This window comes from Myotis brandtii, unplaced genomic scaffold (genome assembly GCF_000412655.1).
Source record: "Myotis brandtii unplaced genomic scaffold, ASM41265v1 scaffold17, whole genome shotgun sequence".
In the NCBI taxonomy this organism is placed as follows: Eukaryota; Metazoa; Chordata; class Mammalia; order Chiroptera; family Vespertilionidae; genus Myotis; species Myotis brandtii.
This window is the reverse complement of record NW_005356259.1, coordinates 1,548,643-1,570,957: the sequence shown is the minus strand read 5'-3', so window position 1 is coordinate 1,570,957 and position 22,315 is coordinate 1,548,643. Positions and strand designations below refer to the sequence as shown.

General features: G+C 38.8%; 1 protein-coding gene across 3 annotated transcripts in view; it reads right to left on the bottom strand.

Moving 5' to 3' along the window:
- SRPK2 (SRSF protein kinase 2) overlaps positions 1 to 22,032 on the bottom strand; it is a 150,856-nt gene extending 128,824 nt beyond the window's left edge. For 2 of the 3 annotated variants that reach the window (XR_001361406.1, XM_005862886.2), the window contains exon 1: positions 21,187 to 21,364. Coding sequence is in view for 2 of the 3 variants with exons in the window: in XM_005862886.2 (XP_005862948.1) it covers positions 21,187 to 21,227 (41 nt within the window). In the remaining variant the exon portion in view is untranslated. Of the gene's footprint in view, positions 1 to 21,186; positions 21,365 to 21,775 lie in introns of those variants that run through there. The other variant, XM_005862887.2, reaches the window with a different exon arrangement.
- Between the last annotated feature and the right edge of the window lie 283 nt (positions 22,033 to 22,315).

Sequence of the window (22,315 nt, the reverse complement as noted above, 5' to 3'; positions counted from 1 at the left end):
TTGACTACAAAAATGAATTGAATACAAGGACAGAAAGCTATGAAGGCTTAAAGCGTGCCAAGGAAGTAGCACTTCAAATATATAATTCTACTTTAGTATTTTACTGATTCTGATAGAAAGTATGGCTAAGGCTCAAAAAAGCCTGGACATCTTTACATTCTAATCTTAATTCTCCAAGTCTAGATGACTCATTTTACAGTTTAGAAACCTGACAGAGGAACAAAATTGGCAAGATTAAAATTAAACTCCTAAAGTCACTTGTGAAACAACCTTAAGTAATAAATGGTGAATTTAGGGCTGTGAACAAAGTTGAGAATTTTAATACACTCTAAATCTGATGAAAGATACAAAGTTTTCCATTTTAATTGTAAAGAATATATTATCTCTAAACTACAGCACATTAATGAATACCTGCAGTTCAACAGACTACCAAAATTTAAATGAGAGAACTGGTATAAACAAAATTTTCTCAACCCAATCCAGGGAGTTTTGGCTAATATTCCAGCTGCTGGCATCACTCAGATGCAAGGGAAAGAGCACTAGACAAACAGTAGCCTAAACCGAAGTCCCAACTCCGCCATTAATTGGCCATGTGCCTCCAAGGCTCAAGGGCTCATGGCTCACAGGAAATTCAAACATCAGGCAGGTATTTCTAGAAGGACACAGTACTACCAAAAGGAAGCTGCTGGAGGCCCCAATGAAAGCAATGGGAGTCCTTTAAGCTTTCTTATCCCAAGCAGGTTGGGTAAAACAGCTACAAAAATAATCATTTGGCAAAGCTTTTCAGAAGAGAATGAAAGAAGATACTGCCCAATATCCTATCTAATAAAAGAGTAATATGCAAATTGACTGTCACTCCAACACACAAGATGGCCACCCCCATGTGGACACAACATGGCCAGCAGGAAAAGGCAGCTGTGGGCGATCAGGCCAGCAGGGCAGGGCAGTTGGGAGGCACTAGGCCTGAAAGGGAGGGCAGTTAAGGGTGACCAGGCCAGCAGGGGAGGGCAGTTAGGGGCAATTGGCCGGCAGGGGAGCTGTTAGGCGTCCATCAGGCTGGCTGGGGAGTGGTTAGGGGCAATCAGGCAGGCAGACAGGCGAGCAGTTGGGAGCCAGCAGTCCTGAATTGTGAGAGGGATGTCTGACTACCCATTTAGGCCCAATCCCAGATTGGAGAGGGTGCAGGCTGAGCTGAGGGATACACCCCTCCATGCATGAATTTCGTGCACCAGGCCTCTAGTATTCTAATAAGAAAGACAGCCCTAACTGGTTTGGCTCAGTGGATGGGGCGTCAGCCTGTGGACTCAAGGGTCCCAGGTTCGATTCCAGTCAAGGGCATGTATCTTGGTTGTGGGTATATCCCCAGTGGAGGGTGTGCAGGAGGCAGCTGATCGATGTTTCTCTCTCATTGATGTTTCTAACTCTCTATCCCTCAGCCTTCCTCTCTGTAAAAAATCAATAAAATATTTTTAAAAAGAAAAGACAAATAGCCCTGGTCAGTGTGGCTCGGTTGGTTGGAGCATCATCCAGTACACCAGAAGGTGACGGGTGCAATTCCAAGTCAGGGCACATACCCAGGTTGTGGGTTCCATCCCAGGTCAGGTTGTGTGTGGGAGTCAACCGATTTATGTTTCTCTCTCACCTTTCTCTCATCTCTCATGTCTCTCTCTCTCTCTCTCTCTCTCAAATAGAAAGATATAATTTTGCAGTTAAGGGTGTATTTTTGTTGATTTCAGAGAGGAAGGGAAAGGGAGAGGTAGAAACTTCAATGATGAGAGAGAATCAGTGATAGCTGCCTCCTGCACACCCCTACTAGGGATTGATCCCACAATTGGGCATGTGCCTTGACTGGGAATCAAACCATGACCTCCTGGTTCATAGGTCAATGCTCAACCACAGAGCCACACCAGCTGGGCAAGACATAATTTTTTCTTAAAGAAAATTTCCACACCAATTGGGAAAGAACAAAAAGCCTTTGACAGGTAGCTTCTCACTACAGATGTATAAATGGCATACTGGGAGGCAAAAAACAGGAGAGGGGCCCTCTGCAGGGGGGTGGGAGGAGGTGCACAAAACTGAGATAGTGAGGTCCAAGCAGAGGGAACAGCCTGTCATGAAGATAAAAAGGTTGATAGGACCCACAATGGTGGATCAGTTGGAGCTCCAGATTGTGGAGCTCTCAGCTACACTAATAAGGCTCTTTTAGGAAAGTGTTGCTAGTGCAAAGGGAAGAGGTTAGTGGCAGTCAGGAAAGAGGCTGAGCAGCACTGGCAGCTGCAAGTGAGGAATAGCAGAATAAAAGCAGTACAACAAATTCAGAACAGAGCAGGCAGGTTTGGGAAGGACTTCTAAAAAGGAATCAATAGGACCTAGGGATCAAGTAGATGAGAACTGAGAGGGAAAATGAGATAGGTAATGCTGAGGCTTTGGGTCTATAGAGTTTTACTAGTAAACATTCACTCTGTAAAATTAAAAGAAGCAGATTGACCCTTAGAGGCAGAAGGGCCATTCCCAGGCGTGGTGGGGCCCACTGTTACAGAGCCTGCAGGGGAAGAAGCAAAATAAACAACAAGTCTGGCCCAGAGATGGCAGTGGATCCAGCAGCTGCAGCAAAAGAAAGCTTGAAGGTTACAAATACACATCGGCAAAACTCCTCACTTATTTGCTAGACTTAGATAAGGGAACTTCTTTCTATCCTTATAGAGACCTCACAAAGTTTCCTGTTACCTTCTACTTTCTTTTGAAGATATTTAAGATGCCTACTTAAATCCACAGAGGCAGGTTATACAAGGGTAATTTTTGTCCTTCGCCCAGAGTCCCTAAGGGTAGCCACAAACCAAAGGAATTACTTATTCTCTCTCCCACCCTCTACTATAACTAGCCATTGGACAGATTGGCCATATAACCCATCTATTAGCACAGTCAGGAAAGACTAAAGGAGATAATGAGTTTGGTTTAGGGCAGGTTAAATTTAAGGTCTCAATAGATATTTAGGCAGCTGGATAATCTGTACCTCAGAATAGAGTTGGAGATATAAATTTGGGAGTTGTCAGCACACAAATGATATTCAATACCATGGAGAAGAGCAGCAGACCTAGGACAGAGGCCCTGAGGAGGGGCTGATATGTGGATAAAAGATAGACAAACAAAGAAACTGAAGGATCACTTTCAGTTTATTTTCTATCCCAACTTCTTTCCTAAGAAAAAAAACCTTCTGTATTCACCAGACCTTTGCATTTCAGTGCCAGATCATCTTAATACTGTAAACAACTATAAATTTTACCAATTTCAATTGGTAATAAGAAGTCATCTTTCATGTGCCTAGGACTATCAGGAGAAAAGGGACTGACTGCACCTAAGTGCCATTTGCTGATGAAGGACATTTCCAGATAAAGGAAGTTATTCCCTGTATGTGAATGGTTTGCAGCTCAAATGCCATCAAGAATCAGCTAGGTGAGTGTGCAGCATTAAGATGCATAACAATAATTGTTGTGTCTTGGTTCTACTGGAGTAGACCTGTGCCTTTCTTATTGGCTTTCAAATTCAGTGTGTTTTATAGAGAAAACAGAAGCCCAGGTACCTGCAATATCATGTGAAGTAGGAATCAAAACCATGTCTCCATGAGCTCATAACCATAGCATAAGGTGGCATGCTAACAAATTTTTCTTTTACTTTATATCACCAAAGTCTTTCTTCCTGCCATTAACCATTTTTCTCTACAGATGAAGTGAATACACTGTGTTGTAAAAGGAGGCACTTTTTAAACTGATCAGCTCTATGACTTTGGGTAACTTATCTCTAATCCATCTGTAAAACAGAGATGATATTGCTATGAGGAGTAACTGAAAGAGTACTTGAAAAAGGCTCTGGACTCAGTGAACATTAGGCATTCATGAAAGATGAGGAAAGAAGAGGAGATGATATAGAGTAAATGATGAAAACCCTTTTTGTTGTTGTTGTTAATCCTCATTGGAGGGTATTTACTCCATTGTTATTCAGAGAAAGTGGAAAGAAAGGAGGGAGGGGGGGAGAGAGAGAGAGAAAGAAACATCCATGTGAGAGAGACACATTGACTGGTTGCCTCCTGCATACAACCAACTGGAAGTGCAGAGCAAACCCCCAACCCAGGTACGTGCCCTTGACTGGGAATCGAACCCTAGACCCTTAGGTGCTCAGGCCGATGCTCTAGCCACTGAGAAAAAACGGTCAGGGCTGATAATCTTTCTTAGCTACATCACTGATATCAAAGTGTCATTAATATCTACACAGCTATAAAAATCACAAGTGCCATACACACAAAAAAAGCTAAACCTTTTGTTGGTCTCTCGTTTAATTGTTCAAAGTTTTTAACTAACAAAATGTATTAAACAGCAACTAAAATGAAGAAGTTTAATTCTTAGTATCTGAATTGACTGTGCTTTTGACCTTTTGTAGCATCTCCTGAAAAGGCTGCTGCTACTTAAAGGAAGCAGATACTGTGATCCCAGGGGATCAGAGTCACATTTATATTTAAACCCTGGTCTTCTTGTCAAAGAATTTGCATAGTTCTCTTCAAACAGAGATTTGGGATTAAAAATCTTTATAGCAAACCAAGATGGGCAAGAAAAAGGTAGAAGAGTCTGCCCGGTGTGGTTGAGTGGTTGAGCATCAACCTAGGAACCAGGAGATCATGGTTCAATTCCTGATCAAGGCACATGCTCAGATTGTTGGTTGATCCCCAGTGGGGGGGAGAGGTGCAGGAGGGCAGCTGGTCAATAATTTCCTCTCATCAATGATGATTCTATCTCTCACTACCACTCCCTTCCTCTTTGAAATCAATAAAAATATTTTTTAAATAAAGAGAGAAAAGGGTATAAGAGAGCAAAAAATGTGAATTTTGTCCTTGTGTGCTAGTTATATTTACTCTGTTTCAAGGCCAAGGCTGGCACTCCTCATCTCTTTGCCTTCTTGACGCTTACACCTTGAAGTTACTGGAGGAAGACCTGAAGAGCACAGGCCCATTAAATGCATGCAAGCCTGACTCAGAACACCTTGTACATGAAAACACTCGACATCTTTTGGTATCCAGAACCTGAGGCACAGGGGTAGGAGCTGAAAAACATGGCTTTCAGGGTACCTTGACCAGTAACAGGTATGTGTCACTATAAAATCATGCACATACTGTTTTTCTTACCCATGAAGTGGGAATAGAACCATCTATCCTATACACCTGCAAGGGTTTTTAAAAAACTAAACTAATAGTGAACAGGAGAGTATGCTATAAATAAAAGGCATCTCTTCCAAGCTCTGTCTAGAGCAGTGTCAAAAGAACAATACCAGTATAACTTAAAGTAACCATTCTTGGTTTTCTTAAAGAGAAAGAAAGCTGGTCAAACCAATGCTCCAACACTCTAAATTTCAATCCTATCTGGAATCACTTCACTATTTGGGGTATCAGTTTTCATCATGAATAAACAAGGATAGGGGGTAAACTGGACCTTCAAATTCCAGTCTTGCTGTGATGTTTTTATCATCTATTCATCTATATATGCCTGTTCAAAGGAACTAGTTAAAAGCTATGGTTAGTGAATGGTATGAGACAAGATGTAAATCTTCTATTTCTTTATAAAAGCTCTTGCTGCCCATGTGCTTTTTTAAGGCATCACCATATAATTGAGCAAATGTTTTTCTAGTGTTAAATATATGTTATTTTGTTATCACATGCCCTTAAATGCAAGAAAAACAAAACAAAACACTGATGTGCTGCATCACTGGGGAGAGGCTGGCTATGCTGGACTTGCTGGGGAATACAATGTCAGTCACATTTGGAGATACACCAGTGGCAAGGCGTGGTGCCACTGAACCCTTAGTGGGAATTTTAAAGGTCAAAACTACAAAAAATACCCTATCAAATCAGGTCGCCAGACAGAACCTCATCTTTAGAAAAAGTTAACTTTAGAAGATCCACTTTTAAAACATTAAGTTTTAAATAAATTTCTTGGGAAATGCTTGATTTACATTAATCTAAAAGTATTTTTATAGTCCTGGCCAGTGTAGCTCAGTTGTTTGGAGTGTTGTCCCTCTGGTGTGAACAAGTTCACTTATGTTGAACCAAAGGGTAGCAGATTCAATCCTCAGTCGGAGCAGCCAATCTCTCTCTCTCTCTCTCTCTCTCTCTCTTCTCTCTCTCTCTCTCTCTCTTTCTCCTCCCGCCCGCCCCATTTTTCCGCTCTCTAAAATCAAATTTTTAAAAAATAAATAAAGTATTTCTACAAACAAATCCATCATAATAATCTTATCAGAATCAGAAAAAGAGCTTTTTAATATTCTCTATAAAATCTGATTTCATTAAACAATTGGTTGGATAAACAGGTAAGTTTTACTACTATGATACAGTTCAATTTTCGTCACTAGCTGTTAAATATTTTATAGCAACTCTGAGCGAAGCAGAGGAAACCAATTGTTTTTTTCTTCAGGAGCCAAATGGACCGCTAAGAAGGGCCTAAGCTGCAGCTAGGACCATGCTTGACAGTAGGGCAGAAACCACAGCAGAAGCTACTCGGGTACACTGCAGTGAAGGGACTGGATGTAAGGATGAACCACCAGACAGTGAACAACTCATTACACCAAAACACAATTTCTTGACTTGTTTACTCTGAAATAAACACTTGCATCTATTTTGAAATGGATGTGTACCAAGATATCACCACAGCAGTAAATCAATACACTCTCTTGTTCCAACTACAAAAGCCCAGGGAAAAAATGACAGTCCTAAACTGAGCAGGAAATCACATTCAACAGTACAAGGTGTTTATTATATCACTAGAGGCCCGGTACACAAATTCATGTGCCAGTGGGGTCCCTCGGCCTGGCCTGTGGGATTCGGCCGAAACCAGCTCTCCCGACATCCCCTGAGGGGTCCCATTTGCGAGAGGGTGCAGGCCAGGCCAAGGGACCCCACCAGTGCACAATCGGGGCTGGAGAGAAACGCAGGAAGTTAGCCAGCCGGGGAGGGACCACAGGAGGACTCCAGAGCAGGTCCAGCCCTTCTCGCTCAGTCCCGATCAGCTGGACCCCAGCAGCAAGCTAACCTACCGGTTGGAGCATCTGCCCCATGGTGGTCAGTGCACGTCATAGTGACTGGTCAACCAGTCGACTGTCTGCCACCTGGTGATCAATGCACAACATAGCAAGCGGTTGAGCGGACTTAACATATCATTAGCATATTATGCTTTGATTGGTTGAACAAACGACCGGACGACCGGACACTTAGCATATTAGGCTTTTATTATATAGGAATGGGCAGCCAAGGATTCATCTAAAAAAGTCTTTCATTTATTCAAACAGACTGTCAAATTATAATTGAATACCCAGTAAGAATAAAATAAAGGGAAACATTTTTTAATCTCTTAAGAAAAGAAAATGAAAATGATTGAGTTAAACAACAACAAAACTTTTTTCTCAATTCTATGTTTAATTCCATCAGACTTCCCTTTCAATAAATAAATATAACAAAACTCAACATAACTGTGAATGTTGTTTAGCCTTGCATTGAAGAGGCTCCTCCAGCAGACTAAGGATTATCCTAGCCCCAAGAACAAGGTGTCCTTTTGATTCTGGGTCCAAAGAGTATAATAGTAATTATTAGTAAACTGTCAGGAAAAACAATAAAAGGGTTGGTGAGGGGAGAAGAACTGAGTTTCAAGTCAGTATTTGGATTTTATGTGTTTGTGTGCTCTGGCTAAAATAGGATGACGAGAAGAACAAGATGAGAATAATCGTGTGTGTGTGTGTGTGTGTGTGTACGCGCGCGCACAATCACATGTTGAATACCATAAACTATAATTCAGCTACTATCTTTATTTTTATCAGATATAATACACTTAGAAATTTATCTATATCATTTTCTTTTCCTTTAAAAGCAAAAATTTAAAAACTAAACTGTTTTTACAATTAATAGATGCTGTTAAATTAGTAGAACATTAAAAAGATTTAAAATTCATTAAGTGATGTGATGGCAGATAATTAAGCAGCATTCTTCTCCCTTAAAGGGGAGAACTAACAATTTTATCAAAGGACAAATAACTACAGAATACAATTCCCTTCAAATTACCCAATATGAGTTAAAATCAAGTGTTTTACTCATACAGTATAATATTGTCAGCATAGGAAGAGAAAAATAATTTTTAAATGAAATAGGTGGAGCTCAGGAAAGAGAAAGAACTATAAAGAAAACAATACTCGGGGAGGGTTGGGGGGGGGTAGGAGATCAACCGAAGGACTTATATGCATGCATATGAGAATAACTAATAGACACAAGACACTGGGGGGTGGGGGAAGCCGGGGGAATATTAAGGGGTGAGAAAAAGGAGACATGTTTAATACTCTTTGTAATACTTTAAGAAATAAAAAAAAAGAAAAAGAAAACAATACTTGCCCTGGCTGGTGTGGTTCAGTGGTTGAGCATCGTGCCATGCACCAAAAGGTCACCAGTTCAATTCCCAGTCAGGGCATAGGCCCGGGTTTGGGGTTCAGTCCCTGTCGGGGTGCATGTGGGAAGCAACCAATATCTCCCTCTCTCTTTCTCTCTCTCTCTCTCTCATCAATAAAAACATATTTTTAAAAAATAGTACTCTTTTTGCCAAAACCGATCTCCCTCTCTCTTTCTCTCTCTCTCTCTCTCATCAATAAAAACATATTTTTAAAAAATAGTACTCTTTTGTAAATAAGAAAAGGTTAAAGTAACTGTTCAGTGGCATTCTCCTATTTAAAAAAAAAAAGGTCAATGTTTTTTAAATTTTAAATTACAATTAAATTTTAAGTTCAAATGTAGCTCTTCAGTCATGTAGCCAGATTTCCAATGCTCAGTAGGCTGTCTATATTATAGACCCTTCCAGATCATTGCAGAAAGTCTATGGTACAGCACTGGCCTAGAATATCTTAAACAATTTATAGAAGTAATACTTTATATATTCGAGCAGAGACTTGTCACAAATTGTTTATAGGAAACTTTGAGACAAACATTTCAAGTTATTAACTGTAAATGAGGAATCCTGTCATGATTATGCATATGTAACATTAAAAAATACTGAAGGTAGCCCTATCCGGTTTGGCTCAGTGGATAGAGCGTCGGCCTGGGACTGAAGGGTCCCCAGTTCGATTCTGATCAGGGCACATGCCTGGGTTGCAGGCTTGATCCCCAGTAGTGGGCATGTAGGAAGCAGCCAATCAATGATTCTCTCTCATCATTGATGTTTCTATCTCTCCCTCTCCCTTCCTCTCTGAAATAAATAAAAATACATTTTAAAAAATACTTAAGGCTCAATAAGCCAACCACCTGTCTTTAGAAAGGAGCATCTCTACCCATCCAAATAAATAAGGGGCCACGCTCTTTTTAAAGCCTGGGAGAGAAATACATTTCACAGCCTATCTTGGTAATCTACTTCAATGTTTAATACAGCACCAAAGAATCCATCTGCCCTCTGTCATTCAAATAGTAAAGAAATACTGCCATAATTTTGCCACCCATTTCCAGAGCAAACGAATAACATTCTACCACCACCTCTGCAGCGTGTCCTGCAACCCATTCATTCTAGAGGGGAAAATGCAGTTGGTTAAGGCTTTCCTGAAAGACCTTCCTTCATGCACAGGAGCATGTGCATGTTCTAAACATGGGTGTAATATCTCCCTTGCTACAACCTTTCAGTGGCTCTTGGAAATTTTCAGCATAAAGTTCAAAACCTTACCACTGAATCCTTGCCACAGGCACATCTCTCTCTCACCTATTTTCCCATCCTTTCATCAACCTCTTTCCTACCCTTATGGAATTTCACTCTCCTATATGCTGTTTCCTCAGCTTGTAATGCTAACCTGAGAGTTTGGACTTAAGATTCCAGTCCTCCTGTGTACAAAGCACACAACCCTCTGCCACCATGCCCTCCAAAAAGACTCAAAATCCAGCAAGAAAAATGTATTTTGCCAAAAGGAGGATCTTGACTAAAAAGATGATTAAATTTTGCAATAAAGTCAGTGAATACTAATTCCTGAACATTTTTAGTAAAAAAGGAAACCAGCCATCTATGTTGAATGTTTTGTCATCTGTCTGGTGTGAGAAGTGTGGATCATATAACTTCTTGAAATCCCTTATAAAATTAAGATTCATTAGTTTAGTATAAACACTAAGTACACCTTAGGCAGTTCATAAATGCCTGACTGAAGACCAGAATCTACTGTGCCTTGTATCTTGTTAAAGTTGATTATATTGACTTCACTGTCATTAATACATACTCAATGAAACAATGAAGGTACCACAATGACATCTGGCTTTATCAGAAGGAAGAGCTAAGGAGCAGAGGGACTAATAAAGTCAACATTGTCTAGCATATTTTCAGTGTCATCTTTATAACACTCAAAAAGAGACTATTTTGAGAATCCCAGTTGAGGGTGTAAGCAAAAGGGTCCTTTATATACTGCCAGTGAATGTGTAAAACTGTACCATTCTGGAGGCAATTTAATACCCTTATCAAAAGACTTACAAGTTGTCTTTGCAAGTGATTCCATGTCTAAGACTAAGACTCAATACATAAAATTATGGTACATCTATCCATAGCATGGACTCAGTCCTATTCAGCCTTTAAAAATGATACTGTTTTTTAAATGATGCTATAGATTATTTAATTAAAAAATTGCATATGCTAAGGGTAAAAAACCAATTCTAAAATAATTTGTCAGTATGATTCTGAGTTTTCTTTGGTGATGATGTTACAGTATAAGCTGCTCCGTTTTTATATATCTACGTACACTAAAACAAAAAAGTAATAATAATGTCTGGCCTTTCATGATAAAAGCATGATTTTTTTTTATTTCCTCTTAATCTGAATTTTCTAAAATTAACACATCTTCTGAGATATGTGAAAAAAGGTTGTTAAATAACCATTAATTAAGTTAGAAGGTTTGAGTCTCCTACAGAAACTAGTGTGCTTTCTCCTTAAAGATAGTAAGAGCAATGTTACTTTTTCCCTTTAGTTTGGCCGTCAGAAAACTGAAAGCCAGATTTGTCAGTCACCCTCAGGAGCTGCAAGGCAAATGCAGCTCTGAGTGTGCACCTGGCTGTCCTCCATCATAGCCTTCTACCCTGACCTGCATTTTCTCTGACACTTTTGCTATTGCATTGTAGATATTCTAACTAGATTGAAAAAAATTTTATGGAGAGGTATTTAAAGGAGGGTGAGGGGAAGAAAGGTGGATAAAGAAGGGAAAAGGAGAAAAGGGTGGCAGTTGTGCAAACAGAACATTGTTCCACCTCTGTTATTTTCAGATTATTTATTAAAGTTTAAGTTCTACCACAGTGGATACTTAAAAAATATTCATATAATAAAAATAACAACTTCCCAGTCTGAGAAATGAGTATCTTTTGGGGGGCCCTTCCTATTCCACACAATTGATATCTTATTAAATTTTGGTTTTGGAGTATGGTTATTAGAGCAGTCATCACTCATGTTTTTGCATATTTGAAATGTCACAAAAACCCAGAGACCCACTCTTTAGCATGATAAACTTTGATTTGTATACCTTCAATCTATAGATAATGCTTAGTACTCTTAGGATTTGAAATTCCTTTACAATAAGTCTTAAGTCTGCACAGGACTGTGGCTTATGAATTGTGAGTCAATGTGCTATAGTATAGCAGAAAATGTTTACCATGAGCTGAATTTAGATAGCAGATACTCTTTTTTTTAAGGCTCATATGACTTTTTGTTTTGGTTTAATTTGCACCGTCACCTACATATAAAAAAGCCTAAGCAACCAAACTACCGAATGACCGGTCGACTGGTTACTATGACACGCACTGACCACCAGGGGGCAGACACTCAATGCAGGAGCTGCCTTCTGGTGGTCAGTGTGCTCCCACAGTGGGAGTGTCGCTCAGCTGACCGACGAATACCAGACGCAGGGCTCATGGCTGGCCGCCACAGCCTGGAGACCGCAGCAGTGGCAGGCGCAGCGGGGCCGGGATGAGCAAGAGCAGCAGGCGGTGCTGGACTGCCAGTTTCGCCCGATCCCCACAGACCATGCCAAGGGACCCCACCGGTGCATGAATCCGTGCACCAGGCCTCTAGTTTACTAGTAAAATAAGAGAGAGCTGACATAAAAACAACAAAACTTCTCTAGCTCCAGAGATCACAAGAGCTGGCAAAACTTGGCCTGTATTTGACATGGCAGTAAACAGCAAGAGCTCATCAGCAGCCACCTTTTTGGATGGAGAGACTCCAGTTTTCTAGAGTCTCTTCCTGGACCACACCACTCACTGACAGTGGCCTCTGGTAGGCAACTGTATTTGTAACCCTTTCACCATAGCTCTAGTCTCCATGAAAGCTCCCCAAAATGCAACTTACTAGTTATATGTAGTTCTTTCAAGGAGTGCCAAGGGCCTCCCACTGTAGAGTGCCAATGATACAGTACCTCAGCACTCATACCCAAGAAATTGGTCAAGTAATATCAGGGGTAAGCCATCCAGCAAAGATCTTACGTTTTTGTGCTGCCTTTATTGTTCCCCAATTTCCAAATCATTGAGTGGCTAGCACATAGCAACTGCTGATAAATGTAGGATGGATGGATGACAAATGCAATCTACACTAAAATTAGTGTTAACTCCTTCCAGCTACTAGGAGATAAAGAATTCTGCTACAAAGTATATCTGCAATAGACAGAATTTGAATGTGTTTGTGTTTATTGTAGCCATTGCTATACCTACCTGCTCACATTTGTTCAAAACTTCCCTGATCTACCATTTGTGGTAAGGGGGTGGGGGGGAGGGTCCCCCAACTGAAAAAAAGAAAGTGCCACTGCTGGTATACAAAATGATCTTAGGTTGTACTTGGGGCTTGGAAATGAATTACAATGAATCACATAATGAGAAAGTTACTTCTTTCCCAAGGTTCTTTCCATTGAGTGTATCAAAGAACAAGTCTCACTTTGATGCTAACACATTCTTAAGCCCCTTTATGAAACTTGCCAATTTAATTTCCCTTGTAAACAGAGGAGCATATGGCTCAAGGCTGAAGCCTTTATCAGACAACAGAATCCAGACAGGATTTAATAGTAATTGTTTTTTAAGGCAAATGATACTAATTCTTCAGTTCTGGTAGAGATACAAATATTCATTTTGAAGAAAATTAACTTTTACAAGGCATTATGAGGAGGGGAACTGACTTTTTGGGGGGTGTAGAATCACTTCATAAATTATATAAATATCTAACCACTATACTGTACACCTGAAATTAATATATTAAATGTCAACTGCAATTGAGAAAATTTTTGAAGGCATTATTAAAGTTTATGTTATATATATTTTACCACAATTAAAAGTAAACAAAAAAGCATGATATTAAGTAAATAATAGTGGAGGGTGGAATGCAGCCATAACCAAAAGCACCAAGGTGATATAGAAAATACTGACATTTGGGGAATAAATGGCTATGGTATGGCATCACTAGTTTAGCACAGAGATAGAAAGTGTTCAAATTTAATTTCCATCTTACATTAAAACTAATGTAAAAAATACATGTAATAACAAACTGTGCATTTTTATGGTGACAAAAAAAACCCCTAAGATTTGTAACCTTAACACCTTATAACAGTTAAATTCACTTATGACTATAATTGACTACATACAATTTTATGTACATAGACTATGATTATATATGGCTATAATTTATTAACCGATGCCAATACCATAAAAATAGATGATTCCCTACTACCAAAAAGTCTTACCACAGATTTCATAATTTGTAAGCTTTAAATGATAATATAAAAATATTTTGCCCTGGCTGGTGTTTCTCAGTGGTTAGAGTGTTGGCCCGTACACCAAAGAGTTGCGGGTTCAAGTCTAAGGCACATACCTGGGTTGTAAGTTCAATCTCCAGCCCCAGTCGGGGTGTATGCAGGAGGCAATCTCTCTCTCAATCTCTCTCTCTCTCTCTCTCTCTCTCTCTCTCTCTCTCTCCCCTCTCCTCCCTTCTCCTCTCCTCTCCTCTCCTCTCTCTCCTCTTTTCTTCCCCCCATTCCCTTTCTTCCCCCCCCTTCCACTCTCTCTAAAAATCAATAGAAAAAATATCCTCAGGTAAAGATTAGCAAAAACAAATAATGGTAATAAAATAAAAATATTTTGTGATGAAAGCACTTCTATATTTAAAATCATAAGTTAGGGCTAATAGAAAGTAAACCAGTAAGTGAACCAAATGTCATTGATACTCCCCACTGTCAAACAGCAGCTGTGACAAATGCTACAAAGGAGAGGTACATGTTTTTGTAAGGGCTTATAATAGGCGTAATTTGACCTAGGCAGGCTTCCTTGTGATGAGAGGATGTCAGCAGCAAAACAACAAGGTAGAAGAGACATGACGAAAGTCAGAAGACTGAGGCTGGGCTGGGGAGATGGGTGCTCACTGCCACAGATATGGAGTTTACTTTTATGCCAAGAACAATGGGAAGACAGTTGAAGGGCTTTCACAGCAGAGCAACCCTCCTGGTCAGATCGGTGTTCTGAAAGGTTTGCTCTAGCTACCATGTGGCAACCCACCAAAGAGGAATCAGAAAACAGAACCAAAAATTAAATTGATAACACATAAAATAATTGAGAAACTCCTGAATCTATACCAAATAAATAATGATCAACAGGAAGGAAGCTCAAATAAATATCTGGTTTTAAAGCAAAAATCAAAAGATAACACTACACTTTTATTTAGGTATATAATACAAACATTTTATAGACTATGAACAATATGAAACTTAATCCTTGGAACATATCAGAAAAGTCATAATTTCTTGGTTATACATCAGGTGGCCTCCCTACCTCAAGGGCTTTTGAGTAAAGAGAACTGAGCTCTTGAAGGAGTTCTCCAGGGTGGATGCCTGAGTACCAAGAACTGAGGCTCTGGTTACTTACCGCTTCCCAACCCAAGCTTTATTTTATGTTTTGCATGATAACCTTCTAATAGGTTTAACTGAAGAAATAGTTTTGCTATTAAAACCACATCAGAAAACCAGTGTTAACACCTGCAGCCTCTAGGAACCAGTTAAGAGATCAGAATCCTTTGGTGGGACCATAGTCGCCATATGGTTCCTGTTTGGTCTAAACTTCTAATTCTGATCTCCTTCATGAAAGTCAGTATTCAGAAACAGGCCCCTGTCTGCTTCTAATCCTCCTCAAAAAGGTTCCACTTCTCAGTCACATTGGCACATCCAGCAGAATGCTAAAAGAGAGAAAGGGGAAAAAAGGAGGGAATAAGGGAAGGGAGAAGGGAGAAGGGAAGAGAGAGAGAATACAGGGGTGGCAAGTTGGCAAGGACCTGGAGCATAGCTGGTGGGAGTGTAGATTTGCCCATTCATGTTGGAAGAGTGGCAATGCAATGTCCACAAAATCTCAGCAATTGCACTCCTAGAATATACACAACAGAAATGCATGCATAGGTCTATTCACCAAAAGACATGTATACAAATGCTCCTAGCAGCACTGTTTCTAATAGCCACACATGGCAAACATTCCACATGCTTATCAAAAGTAGAATGGAAAAGAAAATGAGATATATTCATATGATGAATGCAATGAGACTAAATCAACTACACCTACAAACAAAAACATGATGAATCCCACAGAGGTAATGAAGGAAGAAGACAGACCAAGAGAGTATACAGAGAGTTTTTATCCTATCCTATATAATAAAAGGCTAATATGCAAATTGATCAAACGGAGGAATGACCTGTCGCTATGACGTGCACTGACCAACAGGGTTCAGATACTCAATGCAGGAGCTGCCCCCTGGTGGTCAGTGCTCTCCCACAGGGGGAACACCCCTCAGCCAGGAGAGCAGCTACGGTGGCGGGAGCCTCTCCTGCCTCCACAACAGCGCTAAGGATGTCTGACTGACGGCACAGGCCGGCTCCCTGAGCCTAAGCCATCAGTCGGACATCCCCCGAGGGCTCCCAGACTGTGAGAGGGTGCAGGCCTAGCTGAGGGAACCCCGCCCCAAGTGCACGAATAGTTTATATATAATGGCCTCTAGTTTATATATAATGTTCAAAAACAGACACAACTCAGAAGTCATTTGTGGAAATAATCACAATCTTTACCTTAATACTAAACCCAAAATGATTCACATACTTAAATATTAAGAGCCAAAAACTCCTGTAAGTAAACCTAGCAGAAAACCTTAGTGATCTTGGGCTTGGCAAAGATTTCTTAGATACCCATAGAATATAAACTACTAAAAAAAAAATCAATTAAGTTGGATCTCATAATGATTTACATTATCTGTGTACTTTCCCATATATATTCAATAAAAAGATTACTAAAAATTAAATTTTAAAAAAATAAAGCATAAGGAGGGAAGACAACATAATCAGCCACTGTCATCTCACCACTCAGGAAAAATACATACAACTCAAATACATTACCCTACAAACTAAGAAACAAAGCCAACAGAGGCAGAGTGGGGGGTTGGAAAAGGTAAAAACAGTTATCAGTAAATGTCCTACCCTTCAAGCTGGAATGGGGAGGGGAGAGTACAATGGAGACCCTTCTATAAAATCTGACTCTTCCCAAGACTACTTAGTTCACTACAGAGATATGGAGGAAAGCACATTCAACATAAGAGCAAATAAAAGACACCTTCGTCCTACATCCTCTTCCACTGAATATCCTTTATTTCCTTCTCTCTTCATCTCCCATCCCTATTTTTTTATTTTCTCCTTATTCTTCCAGGCTTCTTCTTTTGCTTTCTGCAACCACGCATTATTATCATACGCCCTTTTTCTCTTCACTTAAGAGGATCCAAAATAAGAAAAAGAATTAAAATACACATGCAAAAATAGCATGGGTTCTTTACGTGTTTCATATATCCTTAATATTGGGGGAGGGACAACATACAATCTTTATTACTTCACGCCAATCCCGATTATACAGCATTGTTAAAATATAGGCCACAGCATAAATATTTTTATACTTTCTCCCTCTCTCCCTTTCTCCCTTCTCCTAAAAAAGGTAGCTAGCAATTTGTCAATTCAAATATATGCTAGCTATGTGGGACGCTAATTACCTAGGCTATCATTTCTTATTTATTCCAATATATGGACCCTTTTCCTTTTAGTATCTGTTCCCTGAGAAAATGCAAACGTTGTAGGCACTAATATTTAGTTAACTTTTGACTGTGAAGCTTATTAATTACAAAAACATCCATATACATTTACATAAAACCATAGCAGGTGCAGGCAATGCTCAATGTGAATGTAGATCCTCAGCTTCTCAGGACCCTCACCTCACAAACTGCTCAGCCCTCTCTGCAGTCAGTCTAGATGGGTAGGAACCGTGGGTCTGTGCACTCTGGGCTCACCACTTATCTACTGAGTTGTCCAATTTTGGCTCAGCCGGTGTGGCTCAGGGGTTGAGCATCAACCTATGAACCAGGAAGTCACGGTTCAATTCTGGTGAACCAGGTCACAGTTCAATTCCCGGTCAGGGCAACTGCTGGGGTTACCAACTCGATCCCCACTGTGGGGTGTGCAGGAGGCAACCGATCAATGATTCTCTCTCATCATTGATGCTTCTATCTCTCTTTCCCTCTCCCTTCCTCTCCGAAATTAATAAAAATATTTTTAAAAAGAGAGTTATCAATTTTGCTCATGAGTTAAGTAAAGAAGTACTAGTAGCAATACAGTCTGACAATAATTATAGTGCAACAAAGTGCTTTCTGTTCACTCAGGATCTTTCTGAGATGATTTGTCTGAATCCTCCCAACAGCCGTGTTTTTTTAATCCTCACCCAAGGATATGTTTATTGATTTTGAGACAGACAGACAGACATCAATCAGTTGCCTCCCATACACACCCAGAGCAGAGATTGAACCCGAAACCTCTCGATGTACAGGACAATGCTTCAACCAGCTGAGCTACCCAGCGTGGGCAAAATGTGTGCGCTAGCTCTCTCTACTCACATAGAACTGGAATTCAAAAAATGTTCAATAAGGCTCTGGATGGATAGTTCAGTTGGTTAGAGCACTGTCCCCATCTGCCAGGGCTGCGAATTTGATCGCTGGTCAGAGCACATAAAAGAATCAACCAACCCAGCTGGTGTGTTTCAGTGGTTAAGCACTGACCTATGAACCAGGATGTCATGGTCCAATTCCTGGTCAGAGCACATGCCCAGGTAATGGGCTCAATCCCCAGTAGGGGGCATGCAGGAGGCAACCGATCAATGATTCTCTCTCAATGTTTCTATGTCTCTCTACCTCTCTGAAATCAATAAAAACATGTCTTAAAAAAAAAAATCAACCAATGAATGCATAAATAAGTGAAACAGATGTTTCTCTCACTCACTCAAATCAATAAATAAAAAATTTTAAAATAGTAAAAAGTTTTTTAAAATAAAATTAATAAAAATAAAACATTTTAATAAATTATTAATATCTTTTTTTCTAGCTATTATTATTACTATTCCTCTTCCCCATCTACTCTACCCCATAAATTTCCAAATCCCAGGAGTGTTCTAGATTGGAAAAGAACAAAACTTGAAAACCCAGTTTTTGCATCAAATAAATATACACTTTTTTTTACATTAAATGGGGTAGATGAGGAAATAAAACTGTGCATGGCTCTGTCCCTATCATATTTAAGATGAATACATTGCTTCATTCAACAGGCACTCAATTAAAAACAATATACTAATAGTAAAATTTACTCTTAAAATCTGTAAGAAGGATACTCTCTTGAAACAGATATGCCTTCCTCTTACCTGGCAATAACATACAAATCAGGCATCATATTGTTTTAATTCATTCAATAATATTCTCTGCCCCTAATTTTAAAAATGCTTAAGTTGAGATTTTCATTTCTCTCCAAAATATGAAACCATAAAAAAGTAACCTTTTGTTCTTCCATTGGCTTTTGTCCTATGAGTCAGCCATTCTAAACAGAACAGTAGTATTGCCTCCCCTACAAAATGACATTCGTTGGGACCTCCACTATTCTATTAAAGGTAAATATATAATTTTAAATTTCATGGTGGCATTGAGAACTATTATTTTAACATTTTCTAATCTAGGCCCCACATAAAAACCTTCCAAATTCCATTATCAGATTACTTCGAATCATATTTGTATTTTTCAATGAAAGATTTTTAAGAGTATACAAAAATAAGTTTTCTCTTTTGCTGTTTTGCTTTTCACAAAATTGTCTAGAAAAAAACAATAATTCAATGAACACTAGCTGTCACAAGACTAGAAATTCCCATTAAGGGGGTCACATATAAGACATGGAAAAATTATCAGGAACATCACATAACTGCTGTTAGAAGTATTGTTTCTCCACCTGGTTTCCTGAAATACCTAAAGATCACTCTGTACTGCACACAGTGAGCAAAATCAGTTGTGGCGAATGATAACTTGGTTCCTTACAAACAAGTAACTTTCCTCTCTTTAAAGAAAGAAGACTGGGTTTCTTTCTTCATCCTTCCCACTAATAAATAAATGGCAATACTGACCATCCGTAAATTCCAAATATCTTTACAACTTGGGTCATGCCTCAAGCAAGTAACTTTTTTAAAACACTAGTCAAAGACTTATAAATTTTAGGTAAATGGTAAACAAAGAATTTAAAAAATTAAAACAAAGAATTTAAAAATATTGCTACATGGCACTACAAGCTATTAAACTCCTGGGCAGAATATAGTGTTACTAGACCCTAATTTTCTTTTTAACATGGGATTCGTGTTTTTCAAGTTCTTCCAAACAAATTAAAAAGACAAATGATTTGACTATTCACCATTATATGACTTTAAAAAGGGGGGAAGAAAAAGGGTGACTTCTATTTTTAACGTATTTATATTAGTAAAACAATGTCTATGTTTGCAAAGTGTTGGCTGACCCATAAACCACATTTATCGCCCATTAAGTCAGCATATCTTAACTTACAAATATATATGTAAGATATTTGAAATATCAAGCAAAGCAAGAATAACAAGCAAGCTCTGGTAAAACTCTGTATACAAAGTTGTTATAAGCACAGCAGCTGATTTCTGAACTTTAAAATCATGGCCACATGCATCCTCCCTTTCCATCAAATTTAACCACAGGAGCTTAGGTAAAAAATTAAAAATAATAAAATAAACAAGTAAATATGATCACCAAAATATTTTAGAATCTTCCCTTATAAAATGTATTTTAACCATTAAAAACCTCACCCATTCCTAATTTCTCAACAATTTGCGTCCATTCTATTCAACCCTCAATTTATCAATAGAGAATTCATGCTTCTCAAAAAGCCAACATAATTATTGCTGTCATCTCATTAAGAATGCTCTTCTTAGGAACAAAACTCAAAGGTTACAGTTGGCACCCAGACCGTTCACTATTTACACCACCACCCTCTCCCCTTCCCATCACAACCGTTTTACTGGCAGAACATTCACAAGGCTGAAGATTATTTTCATCTCAGCAAACAGAATGCTTAAAAACGGATGACTAGCCCAAACCAGAAGTTATTAGCTACATAAAAATAAACAAAATGTGCCTAAATTTTTCTATTTTCAATCTCTAAAGAAAGCAGTAACATCTTCCATATTTGCAATGCCCTGAATTATAGCCAGGAGACTTTCACCTAATTATATTAATAAATCGATTTAATGTCATCATTTTGTCATCAGATCATGTCCTCCATACACTAGTGTACTTTAATTAAATCCCTTTTACCATGTTAGGTTCTTCACATATTTTTTCCCAGTGTTTTTCCTATATCATTCCTTACTACCAAATTATTTCTCCATCATGTTTTCCTAAATATTAAGTCTATGAACAAAAAAGATAACCCTGAAAACCACAGAAAAGAAAAACCAACACACCTAAAATACAAAATATCAACGTTAGGTATAAACTATTATTAGGTTGTCAAGAGAAAGGTAAGCATCAAGGTATACACCCAAGAACCCCAATTTAAAACATGATATACTATACAAAATTTTGGTAAACAGAAGTGAACACAATATTTACATAGCAAAATAGGCAACTACAGCCTCATTTCTGACTTGAGATAAAAATACCTTTACTTCTATGTATTAAGTAAGTAGCCATTTTAAGGAAATATCGCCTTACAGGTACAATAATTTGACTGACATATAAAATAATTGCTTTAAAAATACTTGAGTCATTTTGTCCTTACCTGCAGGCATGAACCATTACTGCATGCAGTGACTGTTCCATCTCCTAGCACAGACTTGAAGAAGCATCATATCTCTCTCTCATAATGTGACTAATCTGGGGGTTTGCAATTCCTAAGCTATTTACAAATGGCACTCCCTTTTCACATAAAAAAAAATATTTATTACAACCAACGTCAAATGTTTTTAACCTAGATCTTATAGATAGTGTCGGTAATTTTGTGTTACAGCAACATCAAAATATAGGAAGAAAATCTAATGCTAGCATTTCCTTAAAGCAAGCACAATTTGTTTGTTTTTTAGCTAAGTAAATTATTTTTAAAGCCTTCAACAGCTGTCACACAGGAACCCGTGGTCTGCTGTGTTATGGTGTGCATGCTGCAGCTGATTAGGCTTCACTATTTTTTTAAAAATCAATTACCCTTTGTAAAAGCAGAACAGCCTGACCAAATACACATCTTCAATACAGCACAACGACCAGCATGCAGTACAACGCATTATATAGCAAACTTAACAAGAAAATAAAATGTCCTGGCTTGTTTCTTAGCATTGCTACACCATTAATTGTTCATGCAAGAGATGTAGCTGTACCTTTCTGAAGAGGACGACTTCTCAGAGTTAACTGACATCAGCAGCTCAATCTTCTGCTTGATTTCTGGAAAAATCAGAAAATATTCACAACCAAGATTGCCTGCCCTTGCTTTCCAGCCTTATATCAAGAGATTTTTCTTCTCTAATCCCTTTTGTTCAAAATGAGGCCACAAGATTCGCAGCACTTCTGCTAGGACTGGGATTCAATGGTGCTATAAAGGGAAAACGCTCCAGAGGCATCAGGCCTTGCTAAACTATGCACATGACTGTTTATGAAAGCAGGAAGTACCATTTCTTTTAAGTAGAGGGGTGTGTTGTTTTTTTTTAAGGTAGAACTAGGCGGGCCCTACAAGGAGATTTTAAAGGCAACAAATTAAAATACAAACAAGAAGTGCTAACAACTAGATCCAACATACTAGATCATTTGAGACGCCTGGGTAATAAAGTTACAGGCTGTAATGAACAGATATAAAACCCTTGGCTACTTCTATTTCACCAGTCCTGAAAAATATGGCTCAGTGAATCATTTTTGTCACTTAA